This window comes from Triturus cristatus, chromosome 3_2, assembly GCF_964204655.1.
Source record: "Triturus cristatus chromosome 3_2, aTriCri1.1, whole genome shotgun sequence".
NCBI lineage: Eukaryota > Metazoa > Chordata > Amphibia > Caudata > Salamandridae > Triturus > Triturus cristatus.
Window position 1 is genome coordinate 579026658 of NC_140584.1, and position 25376 is coordinate 579052033.

The 25376-nt window shown below is 45.7% G+C and overlaps 1 protein-coding gene across 5 annotated transcripts in view; it reads right to left on the reverse strand.

Annotated features, from left to right (window-relative positions):
* The window catches only part of LOC146857737 (CYFIP-related Rac1 interactor A-like), a 176382-nt gene that overhangs the window by 87817 nt on the left and 63189 nt on the right, over positions 1-25376 (reverse strand). For 2 of the 5 annotated variants that reach the window (XM_085648346.1, XM_085648347.1), the window contains exons 2-5: positions 24530-24612; positions 16807-16886; positions 14828-14949; positions 14256-14361 (exon numbers count right to left, since the gene is read on the reverse strand). In XM_085648346.1, the coding sequence (XP_085504472.1) occupies positions 14256-14361; positions 14828-14949; positions 16807-16879 (301 nt within the window). In that variant the 5' untranslated portion in view covers positions 16880-16886; positions 24530-24612. Of the gene's footprint in view, positions 1-14255; positions 14362-14827; positions 14950-16806; positions 16887-21688; positions 21770-22184; positions 22886-24529; positions 24613-25376 lie in introns of those variants that run through there. The other 3 variants (XM_085648348.1, XM_085648349.1, XM_085648345.1) reach the window with 3 other exon arrangements.

Below are 25376 nucleotides of genomic sequence, written 5' to 3' on the forward strand. Positions count from 1 at the left end.
TTGAGAAATCTCGCCGGGAGATTGATTTTCCACTCTCGAGTTCGCCAATTTGATGTTGACAATCGCGAACAAGGAAAAATATCGCCAGGAGGTGGATTTTCCTCGCTCGCGCTCACCAACTTGACATTGACAGACGCGAGCGTGGAACAAAACTCCACACTGCTACGTGGAACTGAGTTTTTCAGAACTCCACGAGCTCCGCATAATGTGGAGTTTGGAAAACTCCACAAACTCCACGAGCAGAGCGGTGTTCACCGCCCAGACTTAGTACTTTGTAAGCCAGCAGTTCTGACATGGTCGATCAGAATGAAATGGTCGACCGTGTCAAAATCAGCTGAAAGATCCTGAAGGCCCAGCGCCTGAGAAACATTTTTATCCACTCCATCCCTTAAGTCATCCGGGTCTGCCAGGATGACTGCCTCTGTTGAATGAACAGGACGGAAGCCAGCCTGGTGTGGATCAAGAAAAGCGAACTCCTCCAGGAAGGTGCTAAGGTGTTGGACAACATGTGCCTCAAGTATTTTTGCCAAAACAGGAAGTAAAGAAATTGGCCTATAGTTTTCAGGTTGGTAGGATACCTCCAACTTTTTTTTGTTTTGGAGGGGGTGTACTACCGCCTTCTTGAAGGAATGAGGGGTCTTCCCCTACTTAAGAGATAGATTGAGGAAGGAGATTACTATATCTGGGAAGTGGGATGAAATTGTTTTTTGAATTTGGGGGGACAGATATCATTGATAGAACCAGATTTGACTTTGACTAGCAATTCCTGGAAGCGATCTCTGCTAATGTCTGGGCAGACAGATAGAACTAAAAGGGTTACTATCTACAAGGGGAGTAGCCAGATTCAGAGAGGTGGAATGGATACTATCTTTTATCATCTTTATTTTAACTATAAAGAAGGAGCACAATGCATTGCATAGATCTTGCGAAGGGACCAGAGGTGTGGTTACTTTGTCTAAATTTGATAATTCCTTCACTGTCTCAAATATAACTTTGGTTTTATTTTCTGAGTCCACACTTCCGCTAGAGATTTTGCCTTTGTCTGTTAGATAACCTTTAAATAATTTTTCAGACACTGAACAAAAGCTTCTCTCAGTTCAGGTGTGTAAGAGTTTCTCCATTTCCATTCGGCTTGCCAAAGTTCCAATTTAGCAATCTTTAAAGTCTCCGAAAAGCATTTGTAAGCTTTATGACATTGAGATTTTTTTATTCCTTTTTAGGGGGCATGAGTGTAGCTGACAAATGTCAACCAGTATGTTAGTGCCTCCTCAGATTCTTCTAGGTTCTCGGTGGAGGTAGGAAGGTGAAGTGCTAAGGTATCACAGAAATACTCCATGTTTATTCTATTGCAATTCCTACAGAAGAAGCTTGGACAAGGGAAGGGTTCCCACCAATAGGAATCTTTCAGTGAGGCCCAAATAAGGTGGTGGTCTGACCATGTGCAGGGTAAGGCTGTAAGGTCCGAAATGGTTGGATTGGATGACCAAACTTGGTCTAATATGTGACCTTTTTTTGTGTAGCCTCATTCACATGTTGAGCAAGGTTAAAGCTGGAGAGAGTGTTAAAAAGTTCCATAGCAGTATGACCACCTATCTCCTCATTCACCCACTAATTTAAGTCTCTCAGAAGCAACATTTTTGCATAATCAATGAAATAATGAAAACACTATTTTTAAAAGTTAGAAAAAATCCAATTACATTGTAAAGTCATATTTTTTCTAGATATTATGGAAAAGTAACATGTTTGCCCTGCCGGAAGGCGCTGGAAGCTAAATCTTTATTTTGCTCTCCAGCTTCTGCTAGCCAGTAATTACTATTTCAATAGGCATAGATAAGATGTGAACTTGCCACCTGGACAGGGACAAAACGGCCTTGGGTGCAGGAAGGTTCTGTTGTGCTTCAACAGGATGGTCTGTGGCTGGGCCCAAGGACCTGATTAACTTCAAAGATGCCTCCCCTGTCACAAGCAGATGTAGCTAACATCCAGGCCTGCACCATTCTATTGGCTCCCCAGCTAGTTGGGCTCCAATCAAGCGGGCCTCTTATGACATTACAGTGTCACGCAGCCTGATTGACTGGTCCGCAAGGTTTACATGAAACCTTTGGTGTGCTCTTCAAAGGAGGGAAAAATAACACCAAACCAGTTTGTGTATATCCCCTATCTGGTTGCTGAAAGCTCAGCTTTGCTATATCAGACTTCTGTCTCTATGATGTTATTGTGGCTATAGGGAATGCCTAAAACTGTATTTTAGTGTTGGATGTGAGAGGGCACTAGGAATACCATAGTATACTCCCCACACTCATACAACTAACCAACTCTCAGAGCCCAGGTTCAGTGTAGCTGAAGAATACAGCCATGTTGAAAATGCCAAAAGTGGGGAGGGTTAGCCCTGGGAACCTTTATCCTATTAGTTAGGGTGTCCACAGGGGTCATTCCCACCCTCTAGCTCATGCCAGGCATGATTGTGGCATCTACAGACACCAACCTCAGAACACTCCTGGACCTGAAAAATATCAGAATAGGACTGAACCTGCTGTCTGCAACCTGAAAAGAGCCCAGGAGGACTAGATCTGCTCTCTTTCGTGTACCTAGTACAAAGAAGATGACTCTAGAGGTCATACGGCTGACCACTTGTTCAAGCTACAGGGATACAAGCTACAGAAAGCCTTTCCTGCAATTGCTTAGCTGATCAGTGGCAACTGGACCCCGACTGGACTCTGCCTGCCACCCTGTGAATCTCTAAGTACCTCCTCTTAGGTCCTGGGGGCTTTAGATGTTTACTCCTATTGTGCTTTGGCACTTTGAGGACTAAAGCTAGAAGGAAAAATCTTTGACCAGGACTAACCTGGCAAGTGTATCCGACCCACGCTTCTTAGCGATCAGCATTAAATTGCACCTGTTCTACCACGACATTTTTAACTTTTTATTCTCTTTATTGGCATCTTATATAGCAATACATACAAGGCCACAGCTTCAAACAACTACAGCAGACAAGTAACTGGGGGTGAGGTGTGGGGAAGGAGCGAGGAAAGAGCAAAGGTGTCATGTACAGTTAGTATCATAGTTTCCCACTAAATGACATATCCTTCCGTATGCTGTTTATCAATGACATTCCACAGATCAAAGTGGCCGTCTGTTAGGGCCATCTTTGTGGAGACACCAAGAGAAGCTTTATTACATTAGAGCTCACATCTAAGTAATGGGACATACATTACAACCAGTGGCTCAACTGCTCATCTCGAGGCCTCCCCTGAACTTTATCTACTAAGTGCTGTCAGCTTGCGCATGTGGTGTGGAAGCATCCTCCAATCTCAGGTACGCAAGGAGTGGTTCCCATATATCTTTAGGTCAGGTTGTAGGGGGCAGCAATTTCCAATAGGTGGCTAGTTGTTTGTGACAGTAGACTGTATCTTGCAACCAAAGTTCAGCCCGAGGTGCGGCATTTCTCTCCCAGTGTTTGGCAAGTTGGCATTTAGCCAGTAATAGGAGCATAACAGTCAGGCGTCTGTGCTCCGGTATTAACACATAAGGATACTGGGAGACGTCCCAGTGTCTGGAGGGTTAAAGAGGAAATCTTACTCGGAGAATATCCTCCCTTCAAAACATTAATCACAAAAAATACTCCAATTGACCAAACAGTGGTCAGAGTTGTTATTATATTGTCCATGTCAAAGGACCGGGAAGAAAAAATGAGGGGGACCTCTCTAATGGGAGGTTGTGCTAGTCACAATCCTGTGTCTGGGAAAGAGCACTTTTTGTTTTAATTACCCTCACATACCCTAGTGGTGTCATGCTTCATCATCGGGTCACCCCAACCCCTAAAAGTTGGGGTGGGCTCAACCACAGTGTTGGGAGCTCTTTGGATAGATGAAGGTAGGGGGGGTTAAAGATAAAATACCTCAGTCAGACCCCCGGTTTCCCTTTATTCTTGGGTCTGTCTGGGTCAATAAAAATCTAAAATCGGGTCTTGTTAGGGTATTATGGTCCTAAGACCCTAGTGCCAACATGTTTCAGTCCTGTGCGGCCATGAAGGTCCCGGACTTTCTTCAGGGCAAAGGGAGAATCCCCTATGTGAGGGCTATTACAGGATGGGTGGTCCCTATCCTCTCTGTGAAGCGAGGGCAGAGTAGCTACTCCTCGCGGTGTGTGAAGTGTACTTGTGTCTGTGTACTGCCACATTCCATCAACTGCGGGAGAGCTGCGAGTTACACATAGGACCGGAGCGATAATGTGGGTGGTCTTTAATGAAGGTCCTCACCCGGCATTTCAACCTGTTGCGGTTCCGGTCCTCGGCTCGTGCCTTTCTCTCCCAGTGTTTGGCAAGTTGGCATTTAGCCAGTAAAGGAGCATAACAGTCAGGCGTCTGTGCTCCGGTGGCATGTCTTAAACGTACCCCAGGAGGCTTACTATAGGGGGTCTGTGTTAAAGGGTGACCGGTAATCTGTGGGAGAGTATTGTGTACTGTATGCCAATCATCCGCATGCCAATCATCTGCGATTTTGGCACATTCCCAAGCAAGATGTAGGAAAGAGGCCTGGGGCATCGAGCAACGCGCACAGTTTGCCTCCTCTCTCAGGCCCATGCGGTGCAATTGTATAGGCATGCGGTATAATTTGTGGAGAAATTTAAAATGTATAAGACGTAATCTGTAGCTGGGTGATAGAGCCGCGGCTTGTTCACATCAATCCGCCCATTGCTCTGTCATTATGGGCAGGTCTGTGTTCATCATCCATTAAGCATGGGCTATGGGAGTTCTACTACAACCTTTTGCTATTATTGGTACTTGTGCTTCTAGATTATATTTCTACCTAAAATGTTAAACACTCATATTTTGCATTTTGACTTCATTATTGATTTAGTAATGCTTAAATACTTTACACATCGCCTTCAAGTTAAGCCTGTCCAGGGGCCCCCAAGCTCCAGTGGGCCGACTCGACACTGCACTCTGATCGGAGAGCTCCTGATTGAGCCCAGAGGGGGCCCCTCTACGTACGTTTCAGGGAGACCCCCCTCAATTTTTGTTACGCCAGTGAGCCTGTCTGTCCTGTGACATAAGTACAAGGGGTTTGAGCTCAGGTTTATTTGTTAACTTTAGTGGCTTACCCTGACAAGGACTGTGGTTATTACTTGAGCTGGGTGCTTACCTCCCTCAACTAGTAACTCAAGTTCTTGCAGAATCTTGAACTCTTGACACGCTGAACATAGACCAGACTGTTGCTTGGCACGCCGAACCTGGTCAGATTGTTGTGATAGTCCAGAGAACAGTCAAATGCGGTGTGCCAGCCTAGGTTTTGTTGATGCCAACCTGACTGAGAAACTAAGTCAAAGCTCAAAAACTCCATCTTTTGCTTAAATATACAGCCAACTGTGACCTGTCGAAATAATGACCTAAATCCATGCCAAAGTAGGTACCAGCAGCAATGCCACATGCCAGCCAACAGATCTCGAGAGCCCTGGGTCTAGTATTGCTTGATTTTCAGCAACTGTATGAGAAAAATGTAATCCTGTGTGACACTAAGACAGTAATGGGTTCTTGCTTTTACACACTATGCCTTCTTCCTTGGCACAGATGATCCAGACACCTTTCAAGCTTCCTCTGCCCTTAATGCAAGTGTTAGCGACAGAGTGTGAATAAGAAAGCTGACCAATATCATTCCCATGACCCCCAGGGTCTATACTACCACATGTTTACTAGTGGGCATTGAAATCAGTCCGCTCTGAAGTGGAAAGAATGCCTTTCTGGGGACCACTTGTCATTGTCTTTTGCAGAGTAGATGTCTTCCCTGGCTATTCACCTATGTGAACATTCTGACTTGTTGAGGCCCCTGGTTGACAGACTTTGTAAATGCTCTTTGCAAGTTACCTTCCCCCTTAAAATGCTTTTTCAATGGGTAAGTGTTTTTAATCTCAAAGAATCTATTTATTGAGGTTGTTATGGGCATAGTTGAGTATTTATGCATGAATTCATGTAATCTCAAATGATCTCAGTTGCCCCCCAGTAGTTCTTCTTTTCTGAATAAAAGTTACTGTCCAGGCAACATCTGTCACATTATGTATGGTGTGCTTTACAAGGCACACACAAAAGGTGATGTGAGGAATGCTTGAAATGTGCCTAACCACTGGCAATCACTCTGGGAAGCTTCCCATCCCATCGTTCTTTAGCTCACTTCGCCACTTCAGTTTGGACTCAGCCATATGCAAATCAGTGTTGACCCTGCTCCTCATGGGAACAGTCCAGTCCGAACTGCCAGGCCAGGTCCACCCTGAACCGGAACACAAGCACCTTGGGACCAGTTTCGCCCTAGTTATGGGCTCATCAGCCGGGTGCAGCTTGGTTCCAATGAAACACTGAGCATGAGTCCTAAGTCTGAGCATTCCCATGCCACTTAGGGTGGTATATGAAACACACAGCTCGGTCTATAGTCTACATGAGCTGATTCTCACAGCGTCTGTCATTTCACACATTTAAGGCCAGAATGCTGACATCATTATGCATGTCTGTGTGCTAGTTAAACTCAAAGGTACACACTGTTAAATTATTTTTATATGCACGTTTTAGCTGTTGTACCTATTTTGTTGCTTACTTTGCTTATGAAAATACTTTTTCTCCTCCTTTCTCAACAGTTCTTTCTTGCTGCATTAAACATAGCCATTCTGATGGATACTTCTGACCACAGATTCCTCATCTTTAGTGTGTCCACGGGTAGCAGGCAAAATCACAGGAACTTGAACAGTATTCCTCTTGCATGTCAGCAGGTGGCATTGTGCAGCTCTATGTTGACTCTGTACTGCCCCGGAAGTGATAGAGATCAGATGTATGTATGTGCTGAGGTCAGTTCCTTTCTTTCCACATCTTCTGACATAAATTTGGAGTTTTGCTGCCAGTTTTTAATTTCCAAAACTATTAAACAGTGTGCCTTGGAATGATACCCTCAGAAAGGACAGGCGTCAGCCATGCCGAGGCTGCAAGCAGTTGATGATGGTCATGGACCTGCTTGATTTGTGTCTTTGAAGTCTTCACAAGTCATGATTCTAAGTTAAGTAACAAGTGTGTCCTCTTTCATCTGAAGGTAATCCACGACTGGGAGGGTAATCTATTGGCAAACACAAGAGGTCATGGTCGCAGCAAGGTCTCGCTACTGCTCCAAGTCACTGGCTTGGTCTCTGTCCTGTGGCTATTCTTGCAAATAATCCACTTCCCGTTTGGGTAAGTCCAAATCGACGTTCAAGCACAAAAAGATAAATCGGGACTCAATCTCATTTTATCAATCTAACTAGAAGGAGAAGGCGCAAGGTCGGTAAGATGAACATCGCACCCCTTCAAAGTCCCCGGTTCCAGAATTGATTCCACAGCTAGTACCAGCATGCCCCAATTTTCCCAAGATGTTGTTGACCCCTGTAGCAGATAGGAGCCTTCAAGAAGGGTATGTGCAAATCTTTGGTGCAATTCTAGCTCCTTACGATGTGGCACTAGGCCACATGAACCCACAGAGGTTCTCACCTAATGCCAGCTGTCCCCTTGAGAACCATTAACTGTTCCCTATTGACACCTGTACAACCTTCCACACTGGCTTCAAGATCCATACAGGTCCTAGCCGCTGATGAAGACCCAGTGCCAACACACATGTTGGACCCAGAACTGAAGTTCGCCAGAGCTTCAATGGTGTGCTATGAGATTGTAAAAGTTCAACTGTGCTTTTTTGTGCCTGACTCTAACCCACACCTCTACTGCTCCACAACTACCAGCAGAGGCTCCACTATCTTTTTGGCTCTGATTCTAACCATATACAAGAAACATAGAGGGCCCCTCAGGACACCAAAGTTGAGGAGGAAGGGGTTGGGCTATTCCCCTCTAACCATACTGATGATGATGATGCACTACAGCTAGACTTACAAAATGCCAGTGGCCTTAACACTTCCCCTGAGAAGGAGCTTGACTACCCACATGCGTCACCAACGGAAATTCTTCAGCCATAGTGCAGGGACTGCGCGGGAGTCAGAGCGGGGTGCCACGGACATCAGTGACATAGTGCTCGGGACTCACTATGTGGCGATATTTCGGCCATGAGGCAGGCAATGCGTCGATTCTTCAGTCGCACCACTGATGCTGTGTGGATTCTTCAGCCGCATGGAGATTGTGCATCAATTGTTCAGCTGCATGGCGGTGCTGTGTGGGAAAAACGAGTGCTGAGAGTCAATGCATGGATCTTCTCACTGGATTCACTTCCAAGAGTCCAGGAACTAGATTTGGCACCACTTGGCAAGTCAATGCTCTCAGCAGAAGAGCCCAGGCACTGGTAACTGAAGTTTTTGATAGCCCTAAGACTTCTTACCAGCAGGAAAGCATGCAGAAGCCCTTGGAGAACCTTGAAAGCAGGATGTAGAAAGCAAAGTCCAGTCCTTTCCCTCCCAGGGCAGAAGCCGCAAGCAGCAGGCCAGCACAACAGAGCAACAGGCAGAGTGTCAGTCCTTCCTACAGTATACAGCTCTTCTTCCTGGCAGAATGTCCTTTACTCCAGAGGTGTTTTGATTTGAGAGTGTCAGCGGCCCTACACTTATACCCCTTTCTGCCTTTGAAGTAGGCAAACTTCAAAGGAAAGTCTTTGTAGGCACAGCCCTAATCAGGTGTCAGTGACAACTCCTCCCACCACGCTGGCTCAGGAAGACCCATCAGCCTGGTGATGATCAGCTCTATGGCAGCTTCTCAGGAGCAAAGAAGGGAAGGCCAGTGTAAAAGAGGTCCCTGTCAAGGTAGATAGTCCTCTGCACAGAGATCTGGTACACACTGGCCAAAAAACATTCCCTCAAGGGCTTGAGAGCCCATTCCACCTAGACCAAGGCTGCTAAGCTGCCATTCGCACAAGGGTATGCCTGTTCTTGATATCTGTCAGGCTGCCACATGGGTTTCAGTAAATAATTTCACAAAGGACTACTGCCTTTATAGTCTCATCTGACAAAGAGGTAACGTTGCTTGCCCAGCCATCTTTTGGGGGGTACTGCTTTAGTATCTAGCCTAAAGGAGAGAAATCTACAGTTAGAACTATCTGCCAGAAGATTAAGTTACTTATCTCGGCTAACACTGTTTCTGATGGATACTCTGCCTATACTGCAGATTCACTACTGCCCTCCCACCTCGCTGTTCTTTGGAGTGGTCTCTTTAGCTTCTACAAAAGTTCCAAGTTAGAGATCAGCACGCTGTCAACAATAATTGTTCTATCCACTGTGTCTGAGGACATGAAAAGAGACAAGAAACTGGCAGCACAGGGCTGGCTTATGTAAGTGTTTCTGTTCTGTCACTTCCGGAGTGGCACAAAGCCAATGCGGCGTCGCACAACATCCAATGGTGGAACACAGGAGCACAACTGTTCAAGTTCCCCAGATCCATCTGGCACTAGGGTTGAACGTAACTCACATCATTTACTGTAGTGCAATTACTTGAAACTACATGAAGAGTACACAAGATTATGCAGGAGTGCAACCCAGCATTTAGCGCTACTTTCTTAGCACAAAATTCAACTTTACATCTAAAATTGATCAGAAGATGAAAATTGCACTAACAAAATAGTGCTGAATGCAACAGAACACGAACAGTAACAGCCGCTCACGCTTTATTTCTGTGCTCTTGCAGTAGGCATTGTAACCCAAAATTACTCTCTGGCTTACACAAGCAGTTGCAATCGTGTATTTTTTGGTAATTACCTATCGCAAGTGTAACGCAAGATTACAGAATTTACACGGCTTAATTAAAATTTCACCCACAATTATCTGACACCTGCGGATTTTTTAAAGGTGAGGAATCTGCAGTTAGATAGAGTGTCCACTGGAAAGAATGGTACTGACGGTAAGTAACTTGTTATTCCCTTTACGCTCACCCACAAGGCTTGTGTCAAATGTAAGTTATTAGTCTCTCTTTGCTACAAACACGTACATTCTTCATTCTGCGGTCTGCTGTTTTTGTAAATCTAGTGATCACCTTTAGGAAGGTGGAGCTGCACCTGATCTCTAATATAAGAAATGATAGATCACAAATACTGATTACTAGGAAATAACTTTGGTAGACAAAAAGAGAATTCCACTCGCGGCTTCAGTGTCTCCCGCACACCTTCCTACATTCGGCAGGCGCACCCGCCTTCCTGGACCTTTCCTCGTGGATCACCACAGCCACTCCCCATACAGGCCCTGAAGAAGTTCCTTGCAAAAGGGACGAAACGCGTTGGCTGTTTGCCGTCTTCTTACAACTTTTTTGAAATAAAACCAAGATAAATGGACTTAACTTGTGATTTTGAATGACTTTGTTGAGTGCACCTTTCTTATTTTGTTTTTTCTTTGAACTTTGTGCATCAATCAACGACGGATGCTGGAAGTGGATGCACCGTTTTTTGATAATACGAATTTGGGAATTCAAGTGCTTAACCTTGGTCTGTCGCTGGTGGCTTTTTATGTTCATGAAAAATATGATGTTAACTTAATTGAAAAAGACAAATGCTGTGGCACAATAAAAATGTGAATATATATCCAATGGTACCCTTTTACATAGCTTTTCCATTATAATTGTCAACTGTAATCAGTATCAAGTAACTCCCATTAATAATGTAACTCAATAATGTAAAAGTCGTGCACACACATACACAAGCTACTCACTGTCATTTTCTAAGTCATGTTCCTTCCTCTCGCCATCCCTCAATTCCCATACTCTCTCCTGCCAGGCGCGGCACCTATGTAATAGCGGAGGAGCGTCGCCCCACTGCCAGCAGATGAAAAATAAAATGATAATAAAACAATGTTATATTCATTTTATTTATCACTGCCTGAGCCATGGTGTCTTGGGCGCAGTGGGGCCAGGCCCTGGCAGGGAGAAGGAGTGGTGGGCACTTATAAGTGTGCATGTCAGTTTGACCGCGGTCTTAGGCCGGCCAAACAGACATGCACACTTATATGTTTTCAACCCAGCTGTGTTGCACAGCCGGGTTGGAGTAAAGCCACAGGCGTCAGACCAGGCCACTCAGGCCAATCCAGGCCCTTTTCTCATGCTAGGAACAGCATGAGAGCAAGCGTCTGGATTGGGTGGGGAACCTGTACTGTGGCCCATGGACTGACAGGAGGAGAGCCAGAGAGGAGCACCGAGGCGGCTGGCAGCATAAGCGGCAGGTAAGTCTTTTTTTATGTATTATTATTCCCCTAACCCACCCCTCCCACGCAGTCCTCCACTTTAGATTAGTAGCAGCCGCCACTGTCTCCTTCTCATCATCTCTCTAATCTCACAACTCTGTCACTTCCATGCTTAACTAAATGTAATCCTCTTTGCTCTCATCTAACTCTTGACTCCAGCCTTTGCCAATCTCAGCACTCCCTGAAACACCTGTGCCTTGATCTCATGTTTGTTTTCCTTTCCTCCCCCAGATAACACGTTTTTTGTTCACTCACACCTGCCTCTACTGCTGCTCTTACCTGCTCCTTTTCTCCAGTTCGGCACTTGTAACTCAGAAATGGCTTTATTCTTCTCTTACCATGAACATCTCCTGCACTTTCCCCTGCCCATCTCAGTCAGTCATGCTCTCACCTTTCCAAGTCCCCGTCCTGTTACCGTGTGCCCAGTGATGTAGCTAGACCCTTTGCCGCTGTGGCAGTCCCTGTGTTTGCCACCCCACGACGGCCGCAGGTAAGAGGGGAGGGAGGGGGGGTGTGCTAGCGATTCCTTGGTTTGTCACCCCGCAACGGGGGTGCTGCTGATTCCTGCATTTACCACCCCACGACGGCCGCAAATGACCCCCCCCAATACCCACAAAACTCGTGCCACCCAGGGCGGACTGCCCCACTTGCTATGCCACTGGTCTTTTGCTTGGGGTGTTTGGAGTTTGAAACTACTCTAATATATGTGAGGCTTTAAGTGGGGAAAAAAAACTGGGGGGTGCTCTAAAAGGGGTGTGTCAAATTTCTTAAAGGGGTGTGGCCTATCCGAGTAGGTGTGTGGTCTAAATCAAGATAACTAGCATTGTGTGCTTAAGAAAATCATGAAGTCGCATCCAGCAAAGGATAATAACATAGGCAAAAAGGTATATTTATTAAGTATAAGCCATAAAATACCAAATACTTTTAAAAACATGCAAAAATTATTTACATAACTTAGAAATGTATTGCAGGACTTTCCAAAACCCTTGAAGATATTCACTGTCTATTTTGCTGAGGTTTCTCACAACAATTTTCTTCAGCAGATCTTCTACCTTTTGCCAGCCAACTCTTTACATACAGCTTTGGGTCAAATGTTTCAAATGGAGGACTATTGAGTTTTACCCATAAGCATGAAGAAATGGTCTCTACAAGAAGAGAGGCCCTTGTTGGACAAGCAATTAAGTTCATTGCACTGAAACCTCTCTCGCAATCCGCATTACTTGCTGTCACGGTTTCCATGGAAACTACTACCTTTTTTAATGCTTCAGGGGTTTTCTTTCCACCAAAATCTTTGAAAAGTCTAAAAGCTTGTATAGTATCTCTTGCTGGCAGCTGAAACTCTGAACACAGTTTCTGGATATCTGTTTCACCATAAAGAATGCATTCATCACCAGAAGGCAAGTTACCTGCATCTAGCACACTGAAGCTGGCTATAAGTTCTTTCTCAGAATCCGGGGCTCATCGTTTATTGATATTTACTGAAAGACTTTGGTAAAACTGATTTTGATTAAGGGCAACAGAGTTACTTCTACCATGGAAAAGAGGAACATTTTTTAATTTGCCCTCGTCAACTGCTCTCTGAGCCGCAAAAGCAAACTCCCCTGGTGAGTCCTTCATTGCTCTAAATATACGTACTTGACTAACCAAAAGTCTGTGGGCATTAACAATTGTAATGTCCCTCCTCTGTAAGGAGAGTGATAAGTCTTTGAGCTCTTGAAGTGCATCACACATTACCCCAATGCTCACCCGAAACACCAAATAAAAACCGGGACGTCTGGTCACCCTACCTTTGACCTTTGAGGCCCGAAAGTAGAGCTCCCTAGAGACCCCTTTCGAGGCTCCCCCCAAAAAAACTGGGGGTGCTCAGACCCCCACAGACCCCGCCCACTTAAAGCCCTGAATATATGAATTCTTGGCTTGGTAGTAGGGTCTGAGGGTCCTGAGTCGGGTCTGCTATATTTGAGTTATTTTTTCTCCTCTTCCTCATCTCACTTAGAGAAGAGATTTTAACATGTTCCTTTTTTACATTGGAACCTAAATATATTTAGTCCCTCATTAAGATTGACCTAGTTAATTTGCAATATGCACAGTAACTGCTGTTACCGCAAATATCGCAGTTCTGAGTTTTGAGATAAATATGAGCAGGTCATATCGGCAGATATTTATTTCTGAAAAAATGCTCAGTATTTACCGGAACATGCAGATTTCGCTGCATTAAGCACAAGAATTTGCATGTTATTCCCCAAATACTTCTAATTTGGTGGTATTTATCACACATGATAACTTCCGACTTTGGCAGAATCGCATTTTATCAGGTGCGATAAATATCACTCGAATTACTGGGTTAGTCGTAATGAGGGCCAAAGGCACCGCTTCACTGAACAAGGTAGTAAATCTGCACCCATGGATGGACTGCTTGAATAAGTGCAAATTCGTATCTAACATTTACAGCTGGAGATTTACCATGATGGACATTACAACGCAAACCTTTACAACACAGATAAGTACAACGAGGGCCTTTTTTTTAGTGTTTTACAATGCAGACCTTACTACTCATATATTTTTTCTATGACTTCATTTTTATGTCACTTAAAAAAGGAGGTGTTAAGGATTAAGGGGTCTAATGTAGGTAGAGGTAAAGGAGGAAGGGTTTTTTAGGGTTCAGGGGTGGGTAGTGGTAATGTAGATAAGGGTATTTGGGTTCAGGGGTGGGGAGAGGTAAGGAGTTTTTAAGATTTCCCGGTGGGTAGAGGTAAAGGGGGTAAGGGTTTTTGGGTTCATGGCAGGTTGGGGTAAAGGGAAGTAACTATTTTCTTTTTTAGGTTTTAGGGATTTGCAGAGGTAAAGGAAGGTAAGAGTTTTTTAAGTTTGAAGAAATAAGAGAGAGACTGTGTGTGTGTGTGTAAGTGCACATCTACATGTAAAAGATGTAATGTGTGTGTATAATGCTGCACCCTTGGCCATCTCACCCCTGCCGCCCACCGCTTTGTTGGTTTGAGATCCACCCCTCCCCCACCTCAATGGCTAAGCTCCACCCCTACAGCCTTGCCTCTTTTGCCTGTGGCTCGGATGTGTTTTCCGCTCACCTAATCGAAGGGAGAATTCATAGAAGCGCTTCAGCTTTGCCACCAGAGGGCAAACCGCATTCCAGGCCTTCTCTTGCAGCTGGAGGTCTCCGGGGTTCTGAATCGCCTGCAAGAGATCCGCACAGGTCAGGGATGTCAGAATCGAGAATGATGCCATGCATTCACACTAGTTTACATCATATTTCTTTGCCTCTTTTTACAGCGCAATCCGTCCCCCGGGTATTGGAGCACTTTACATGAACACCAGTTACATTACACAAGGTCAGATTCATTTTTTTTCTTTTTTAGGCACGGGGAGATTAAGTGATGTGTCCAGAATTACAGGATGTTGAGCGGATACCGAGACTCGAACCTGGTTCCCCAGTTTCAAAGCCCGTAGCTCTGGCCTTAAGGCTACACCCACATACATGAGCTAGCCAACTGAGAAATTGGGACATTTCGAGGAAGGTAGCGCCACTGAAAGCTGAAGGCCTTTACAAGGTCGTTCACGTCATATAACCATAAAAGGTGAATAATTATGATCTATTCTTACCAGACGTTTTCTGCGTTGGTTCCAGGTTTGGTACCCTTACCTCTCTAATCTCTTGTCCGGCGCCGGTGTAGGACTGCAGCTCGGCTAGAATGGTCTGTGCTTCTTCCAGAACCGCATTGACCTGGTTCCACACGGCCGTCTCGGCTTCTGTGGGCTGAGCATCTGCGTGGATCCAGACAGAGTCACCATTATGGACAGGCCTCAGTGCACAATGCAGGATGTGACACGTGCACAGCAGGAGGTCTACCGGAACTGACTTTGGGGGATGTGCTCCAAAATTCACTTTTCGGTCACTGGTCAATAAGTAACATGAAGGATAGCGCTTCTGGAGTGGTAGAGAGTTTGCTTTATATCCTAATGGGTCCTGCTCCTATTAGATCAAGAAATTGGAGGGACCAGTCCTTCTGGAAATCTCCTCACTTCCATTCAGACTTGATCTGTATCTGTTTTCCACTATTATTAAATTTACAGATACAAGACCTGTAGCAGAGGTGCCTTTATCAAACACGGTGAATCTCAGACCTTGACCCTTAGAGTCAAAGACAGGACCATATTTTAGGTTCTCATGGCCTATGGCAACTATTTCAAGGTTGCACTCAAGAGAGCTGAAGAAATGGCCAAATAGCGCAGTCTGTGCTTTCTTGTGCAAGGCATGGGGCTCAGGCCGCTACACGTGCCGCAATCAGAATTATTGAACACTTGCTGATGCAAGACACTTCCTGTCATTAACTAGAACTGGGAATGTGCAAAGCAGCGCTGGCACTTTTAAAAGGATGTGTGGCGGCACTTCCTCTCACTACTAATCGAAGATGTGCACTTCCAGTCTTGTTAATTGTGCACAACCTCGTTCTGCACGAGCAAGGCACTGCCTGTCACTATTAAACAGAACTGGGCATAGGCAAGGCACCTCATGTCTCAGCCTTTTGTGTTGGATTGAATGAATGAGGTAGTTTATTAGTCAATTAAAACCACAAACATTGCAAAAACCATACAGTATAAAAATATTTACCTAAACATTTTAAAAACTAATCAACCATCAGCAGCAAACCATTTCATTTCTTGATTGTGTTAGATTGTTTTACTCTCCGGATTTGGTACCAGGTCCATTGGAACATTTTCAACAATTAATCAATTTTGAAATGCCTGGTTGTTGCCAAAACTACAACTACAAAAAGTTTGTCAAGGAAGAAAGGACCTGTGCAGCCTTTGAAGCTCCTGCACTGTCCAAGCACCATTGGATTTGATCTTTTGGTTAGATTAGGTTAGAATATGTTACATTATGTTAGATAAAGTTATGTTAGATAAGGTTAGTTAGGTCAGGTTCCTAACTTGCATCGCATTTACACCACCCTGTGGCGACCTCAATGTGCTGTTGGGGTTGGGAGGGTTAGAAGAGAGCCACTAAGAGAGCGCAGAGTTAGGAACATTACAGAAGGAATGAAAACCAAGCGTTGCAGATGGAGCAGTCTTGTCCGAAGCAAACGCATCTCAATAGACAGGTCTACAGTGCATTGCCGATGCCTGACTTTTGGCATTTGGCATTTTTGTGTGTTACACAGTGCGACTGCTCCCAAAAGAATACTGAGTGCCACCTTGATTTGACACAATTACAAATATTGTTCGTGATTTAGAGGTGGGAGAACTCCCCAAAGCCAAAATGCCTCTCACATTTAGAAATCCAAAATCTCTCTATTGAGACTGCTTTTCTGAGCTGCCCCATCTGTTTTCTGCATATGGGATGGGGGAAGGGTGAGGTGCCCTTTAATCATGTTTTGGGCTCTTTCAGCGCCGAAAACCACGAAAGGACCCCCAATGTGGAAATCAAGTCAAAAAATAGCATGAATTAAAAGCTGCAGACTCTTTCAAAACTTCCTCCCAAGGGAGACGGTAGCACAGTCAATGCACAAACCACACCGCCCTCCTCCCTGGGGAGAGGAAATGATGCAACAAAACAACAACAGCCAACATAAATTGAATGAGCAAATGCAAATAAAATGAAAATAAAACTTGTGATCTCACGTTCAAAGTCAAGGAAAAAATTGGGGCCTTGTTCTAGGTCGGTATAATTCAACACTTTAAGAAGGTTCCCCATGTGACTCCTGCAAGAGAAAAGAAAAGAGGGCAAATGCATGATGGGTAGTGATGGGGTGGGGTAGGAGGCAGGGTGCGGGGTGAGGAGTCCTGGCCGCACTGAGCTTCGAGATACAGAGGTACATCAAGGCAAGAGAGGCTTCTGGAGCCGAATTCAAGTCCCACATTAAAAAGCACCAGCATCTGCAGCATGTGTAGGGTACCTTTCAATACAAAAGTCTCTGGTAACACCTGGGGAGCACAGTAAAATCCCCCCCCCCCCCCCGAACGCTCACACTGGTTGAAAAACCAGCACCTTGTGTGCCTTAATTTCAGAGGGGGAGAATTGATATAACCTTCCAGGGGAATTATGCACACTTTGTAGATAATTTATGCATTTTTGTAAAGATTTTTGTAAAGATTCCAGTAAAGAAATTTTTACCATTGTCAAAGAGTTTATCTCTCCCAAATCTAGCATAGTCCAGCATAAATTCTCCGAATCTTGGGTAAAGGAGCTGGCCATCTTCTTTAATACGAAAATCAAATTGATTCAAGAATCTTTTCCACCAGCTGCCCCAAATGCATCATTGCATGACTCCAATCTGACGACTTTACCTCCTGATTCCTGCCCCATTCTATCGGAGTTTCCTCCTTTATTGGAATCTAATTCTCTGGATCTTTTACTCAGGATTAAATCTGGCTCTCCGCTGGACCCGTGCCCGGCGAGCTTTTTAGCCAGGACTGCCAAGATTCTGAATTCCTTAATTTCTCCTGTTTTGAACCTATCTTTGTCCTGCGGCATTGTTCCGCCAGCCTGGAAGAAGGCAATGGTCGTTCCCCTTCTAAAAAAACCAGGCCTTGACCCAGAGATACATGCTAACTATAGGCCCATTTCTCTCCTGCCCAGTTTGGCTAAGATCGTCGAGAAGCACGTCCACTCTGTGCTTTTTTCCTTCCTTGAAGACCATGGGTTACTCCACTCCACCCAATCTGGTTTCCGCTCCAACTTGAGCACTGAGACCGCTCTTTTGGAAGTTAATGAAGCCATTAAGGAAGTTCTCGACACAGGCGGAAGAGCAATGCTGGTGATGTTGGATCTGTCGGCGGCCTTCGACACCGTCCCGCATGAGGCCCTCTTGAGAAGACTTCACGAGATCGGTCTCAGAGGGACGGTGTTGAGCTGGCTGAGATCTTACCTAGCGGGTCGTCGACAAGTGGTCTGGGCCCCCCCGTACTCCGCCGAGGTGCCGCCTATGGATGTCGGAGTCCCACAAGGGTCGGTGCTGAGCCCGACCCTTTTTAACATCTTCATGACTCCATTGGCGGTACTGGCGGAGTCGATGGGTGCCCAGATCATATCATACGCTGACGACACCCAGCTCCTCTTCACCTGCAAGAAGGGCATGGAGTTCGACGGGGAGAGCATCCGTGGTTGCCTTGGGGCTGTCTTCAACTGGTTTCAGCGGAGCAGCCTCAAGTGCAACCCTGATAAATCCGAGGTGCTCTTCTTCGGCTGTCAGGCAGAACCGCCCTGGCAGGAATGGTGGCCGGTTTGCATGTCCCCCCCTTCCTCTTCCTCTTTGGTCACTAAAAACCTTGGGGTCAAAATCGATAACACCCTGGCTTTGAAAACACAGATCACAGGTCTCACGGGTACCTGTTTTGGTCTGCTAAAAATGATGCGTAAATTCCTTCCTTTGCTTCCTTTAGCCCACAGGAAGCTGACAGTACAAGCTCTGATTTGTTCCCGGCTTGATTATTCCAATGTCCTCTACCTGGGTTTGCCGGATTATCTCTTGCACAAACTCCAGGTTGTACATAATTCTGCGGCAAGAGCCATCTTCGGCCTACCCCGGCAAGCCAGATCATCTGAGTTGCTTTCCTCCCTTCACTGGCTTCCGATCAAGAAGCGAATCACATTCAAAGCTCTTACACTGGCCCATAAGGCACTCCATTTGGTGGGGGCCTCCTACATTCAGAAACGGCTTTCTTTCTACAAACCCACCAGATCTCTCCGGTCGGAAAATCTTGGCCTGGCAATGGTGCCTCCCATTAGGAAAGTCAGAATAGGTGGACGTTCCTTTAAATATCTCGCCCCCAAACTATGGAACTCCCTTCCTGTGGATCTCCGCCGCATTCCCAACCTGTTTGCCTTTAGAAAGGCCTTGAAAACCTGGCTTTTTAATCAGTAATTCTGTTATGTTTCTGTTGTCTTTTCTCTTTTTCTCAGTAATGGGTCAGAAAGGGCCGGGACACTCCTTGGAGTAGCCGTGCGCTATATAAGTCACCCATTAACATAACATAACATGTAATTCTGTATATTTTTGAAAATTATATTTAAAAACAACTATCTGTTATGAAAAATATGTTCCCCGATTTTTGGATAGTTCCATGCTTCTATTATTAAAGACATTTTACATTTCTTTTTTAAACACGTGTTCTACGTTCTTTTTAGATAATTCTACACGTGCTTTTGAAGACCGAAATCGGCATATTATTTTTACAGAATTGTACATAGGTTTAAAAATCATTATGTGAATGCTTTTCAAAATAACTCACATGGTTCTTGATAATTTCATACATTTTTATATATAAAAAAGAAATTACAGCAAATTTTCAGAAAATGAGCCATGCATTTTAAAAATCATTTCTGAAGAAAACTTGAATATATCTATTCACTTTAATAAAAATGTAAGGAATATTTTTGAACACCTGTATCTCACCTTTTTGAAGTAATGGCTTCCCATTTTGTAGAATTCCTCCAAACGAGTAAGTATTTATACTGACCCTGGACCTGAGACGAACTTGGCCTCGTCATCAGTGGAGTATGCTATTTTTGTTTTAAAGAAGTTATCTTTTTAATAGTGTCTGCACAATTTATACAGCACCGGTGAGCATTTTCTGAAGTAATAATGATACCTTTATTGTATAGTTAATGTTTGTAAATTCAAGAGTCTTACTGAATAAAAAACATACCTGTACACTAATAATAAATGTATGTTTTGACCTTTTATTAAGAGATGTGCCCTTTAAAAGTATTTGTATGTCTTTCCACAAGTAATTTGTTGCACTAGAAAAAAATCAAAAACTATTTTAAACATTGACCGTTGAGTTTTTTTTAACAAAATGGTATGTGTATTTAAAAATATGTTTTCCTGCTTAAATCTCTATTAAAAACTCTGTACATTAGGAAATTTAATTGTTCACATGATTTTTATGCTAAATGGTGGACCGAAATTCTAATATTTATCAGAGAAAATTTAAGATGTTGCACTTTATCTGAGGAAAATGTGCAGGCCCACATGCTGTTTGTTAAAATGTGAGGATTCTTCTTTTATGTCCACGGATGACATTTTTGGCAAAGGACACATCATGGACAAGAAATAAAAATCTTCCTCCCACAGAAGCCGTGAGGCATTGAGAGGAAGGCTGCTTGCTGAGCTGATCTAAGAATTCGCCCTGCAAGTCACAATGCTGTAGAAATTGGCCATAAAACATCATGCTCTGCACCAGCATCAACTGCAGGAAGTTTAGGCCAAATGTATTTAAACATTGATGATAGCGATGCTGGAGTTTTGGTACACTTTCCATTGAAATGCCACTTTTAGGGTTGCTTGTAATTGTGCCACCATTTAACAGATCTGAGCTACACTTTTTCAAGTAAGCAAGCTAGTGAGTTAGATTTTAGAAAGTTTTGACCAAATTATTGTGGGTGTTTATTTTCATGTTTTTTGACCAGTTTCAAAAATATCAGATTATTTACACTTTTTTATAGCTTTATTAACATCAGATTTGGAGTTCCCATATGGGTCATGGGCATTACCCACCAATTGCTTCCAGCGTGTTTTGAGTAATCCACGATCTTGTGCTTTGTCTTCTGGGGATGAGACGACCTCTGAGCTCTTTTGCCCTGTGCTCTGTGACATCTTCAGGCCACACCTCTCCGTCTAACAACAATGAGCATTGGTCGGAAACAAGCAATGAGTGGCAAACAAAGGGTGAGATGAGGGACTGAGCCATTGTTCTCTGATTGGGAGTGCTGGGAACAAGGGGAGGGACTAATGAAAAAGTCTTGTGAATCTTGGTGGCCACAGTGCATGGGTTTTCAGTGCCCAGACAGAAAGGAAATTTGCAGCACACCTTCACTGTCCATAGGGGGCCTCATCACAGAAGGAACACAAATGCTAGGGGCTACTGTTCAGAAGAGAACTGGCCCATATGAAAATGGATAGAGCTCCCTGCAAGTGGACAGCTTTGAAAGGTCGGTAGTGCTGGTTTAGAGTAATCAACCTGTTAGCTTACGCAAGTTTCACTAATTCTAAGCATGTGCACCTGGCTAGTCTTTGGCCCCAGGGTGACCTCCCACCCAAGATTCATTACAGGGCACATCGCTGCACTCCTGCCTGAGGATCAGTGTGCAGCACACGGCTAAGCACCTATCAAAGGTTTGTGTGGCACATGGCCAGCGTTGTGCCCTTCCCACTGAGAATAGTCACTTCCAGCCCCACTTCTCCCACCCAGAAGCTCCACATGTGGCTGGTCTGCTCCAACCCATTGACCTCTGCATATGGCTGAGGGTCTTCTCCGTCAACCCAGGGAGCTCTCCTCTCTGTTGAGATCCTTCTCATCCCACCCAAAGACTGTTGCACATGGTTGACCTCAAATACGTGGCTGATTTCCAGCCCTCGCCCACCAATGTGCTCTTTATATGGCAGGCTTTCCGTTGCACCCACCCAGAAAGCTCTTTGCATGGCCGGCATCCCGCTCCTCCTAAACAGAGAGCTCTGGCTCACCCTCCGAACCCTTTGACACCATGAAACATGTGACTTACTTTCAAAATCCAGGAAAAAATGTGGACAGTTTTCTAAATCTTTGCCCAATACCTTTATCAGGTTGCCCATGGCCAGCAGACCTGAGCGGGAAAAACAGAAGAGAGTGGAACAACGTGTCCATGGCAGCAGCACAAACCTTAGTCACAAAGTAATTACCAATGCTGAGAATCCTCTCGCGCGCTCCTGTGCAGTCTCATTAAACCCTCTCGACAGAGCACATGCCACAATCATAAGCCTCCTACAACGCCATGTCCACTTGAACCACTGCCACCGCCACACCTTATGTCCAGTTGCAACATACCCTAAAGTTAGCCTTTCCACAACAAAAAAAAAGAAATTTATCTGATTCACTTGAATACAGTCACATCAAAGCCCCACTGGCCACATCACCATATACGCCTTTTCAAGTCCACCCCGCTCCGCCAGCAGGAAATTGAAACACATTCTCCCCCTTTCAGCCTCCCAAACTCAGAGTGGGGGTCTGGACCAACTTACCTGGGCTCGGGATGAGCACCGTGGCTGTGTTTTGGTCTGACCAATTAGGTCTCTCCTTTCGTTTCTCTCAGTTTCTGGGACGTCCTGTTGGTTTCTGCCCGTCTCTATGTATCAGTTGTAGCCTTTCCGTCTCCGGGCGTTGTCTTCTTTGCCACAACGGACTCCCAGGTATTTTTCGTGCGGTAGATGCTCTCTCTGCTGTGCCCGATTCTTGTTGCCCTCTGTGTCCCCTGCGTTGCCTCTGTCAGTGGCTTGCTTGAGTCTGTAGCTGTCACTCGGTGGCTTGTATCTGTTTCTAGTTTCACCCTTGCCAGCTTGTCAGCGTGTTTTTGGCCTGCGCCCAGTTGCTTGTCTCCGGGGCTTGTCTCTGGGGTCGCCAGCCTCTTGCTGCCTCTCAAGCCGGTCAGAGTGCATTGAGTCTTTGAACACTTAATTCTCAGCTTGGTCCATCCTGATACGGAAATGCTGCTTTTGCTCTTCGCCACTTCTGTTTTTTTCTTATTTTAGGCCCAAAGGGAAGCGCGATGCTCTGCTGTGGACTTCCTGTGTGAGGCGAGCTGTGTTCCTAGCCCGGACTTTGCCCCTCTCTCGCCACTTCCTCAACGCTTTCCCCAAAGGCTCTCTCTGTTCCGCTCAGCCTCATTCTGAGCCTCTCCACTCTGTCTTTGTGGTGTTTCCTCTGACTGCACCTGACGTACTGCGTAACAGTGATGTAACGCCCCGGAAGTCCAACTTCCTCTTGGCACCAAGTGCACACAACTGCAGCTGACTCCTGGCAACAAGAGCATTTTGGGCTAACTCCTCGTTCCAGTGAGAGCTAACTGCAAGTAAGGTGTGCCACTCAGTCGTCCCCTGGGCACGAACAGCATGGCCTGCTGAGCTAATTCTTCCCCAGACACCAAGAGCAAGTGGTGCCACCCTCACCTTCCTCTAGGCACTAAGGTGTGTGAAACCCAGGAGCAAAATAAGCCAAATTCACCTCGCCCAATGCCACCACAAGTGGGTTGTGCTCCTTGCACTGGGCGTCAGGAGTATTGTTGGCTAACTCCACACTCCGCTGGGGCTCAACACCAAGGCATGGCGATCTCAGATTTTTCTGGCAATGAAAGTAACCCACAGCAACATCCTCCAAGTGTTAAATGATGCACGCTAGACCCACCTTAGTCCTGGCACCGAGAGCAATCCTTACCAAATCATCTTCCACTGGGTATTGAATGACCCATGCCAGTTCTTCTTCCCCAAGACATAAAGTATAAAGAGCAAAACATGCAATCTATCCGTGTAGTTTTCTGGGAATTGGAACGAGCCATACCAACCCACCATCCTCCGTGCCGAGAGAATACGGCTGTTAATCCCACCTTTCTTACAAAGTACTCAGCAGATGATATCCACCCCCAATGCTCCTGTCATACGGAGCACTAGGTTCTTGACATTGAGAGCCATGTTTATTCCAGATCATCCAGCGTTTAGACATACGTGTGCCACGTGCCGGGTTGATTAGGCACTAAATTACTCCCTTTTGTCTACTCAAAGAGTCAGTACTTGGCAGTCTCTCACCAGCAGGGTCTGCTCTGGCGTAGCACTAGCAAAAAGAACAAATGATGCACGGAATGCTGAACAATGCAAACATTCACCCAGAGTCACAAAGATCTGGGTTTAATCCACCGTTGTTTTGCTCACCGCGACATCCCAGTTTGGCCCCAGCCATATGCAAATCAGTCTTGACCCTGCTCCTCATGGGAACAGTCGAGCCCGAACTGCCAGGCCCAGTCCTCCCTGAACCAGAAACGAGCATCCTGGGAACGGCTTCGGGGTATCACCCCTCATCAGCCAGGCTCGCCTGAATCCACTTGGCACTCTCTCTTAGCTAGCACCCGCAGTATCCCCTAAGTTCTGTTCCAGGATCAACACTAGTAGCTGCCATCAGCAAACACCCCTTATCTTGAACAATGGCCGGCCCAAGAGTTGTAATAGGGACTGTCGCACAACGACCACCCTTGCACCGTCGCCTATGGTCTTTCTCATACTAAGCACGATGCGTAGACTCTAACAGCAAGCACCTGTGCCCCATTCAATACGGGAGGTGCCAGGGTTTGCACTAGGATACTCTGATTCAACAACCCCCACCATTCGCTTTGGACTCTCCCAGGGTGTTCACATGTGCTCACTCACAGCCAGCTCCTCTACTGCATTCCCACACACTGTCTGCGCGATCTACTTCCGGGTTAGTACTGTGCTGCCGCTCACATCCTCAGCAGAAGCCGCGCTCGCCGCCTCAGCCTCACTCCGCAGGCTTCAGACTCGCACCTGACACCAGTTTCAAGGCTCAGAGGGGATGGAGTTACCTTGTTCTCTGGAGTTTCTGCGACGTCTGCAGCAGGAGCAGCCCCAGCAGTGCTCGGGAATCACTTCATCAGCTCAGCAGAGGCTGCGGGGAGAGGACAAGAGCACAGTGGGTACAGATGCACACAACCCCCTGAAGTAAGCAATTCACCATAAACTCGCCGACTGAGGCCAGGCTAAATCCCTGATCCTGTCTGCAGCGAGGGACACTCTACACTCTAGGGTTGGGCTGGCACAGTACAGAGAACGGATCGCCTTCCACTTCCGCGACACAGATTAGGGAACGTCGACTGAATGGGTAGACCACGAGGTCACACACAGAACCAACCACAAGGTGTGTGTAGCAATGCCTACGCCTTTGTACTTATACTCAAGTCTGACACTGCACCCCTCCCCCTTCATAGCGCCTCTGCAGTGTACAGAAACAAGCCGGGCCTTTATAGAGCGCCTGGAGTAAGTAGCAGCGACGCTGGGCTCTCTTAGAGCACCTAGCACGTACATAAACACACCTGCCTCTTTATGGAGCTCCTGAGGTGTACCTATGCATGCCCCTCCTCACAGAGCCTCTGAAGTATATGGAAGGATGGGTCCATGGGATGTATATGGAAAACCCGGTCCCATTGTAGAGCCTACGTCCTGTACTGTCACTTCACAGAACCTATGGACAGCATTCAAACAAGCCTGTCTCTTTGTAGAGCCTATGGGCTTTATAGGAAAAAGTCTGCCCTTTTGTGGAGCTGCTGGGATATATGGTAGTGGCCCTTTGGTGTACATGCACAAATCTGCCCCTTCCTTATACCTCTGGACTTTATAGACACAAGTCTGCCCATCACAGAGCCCAGGATGATG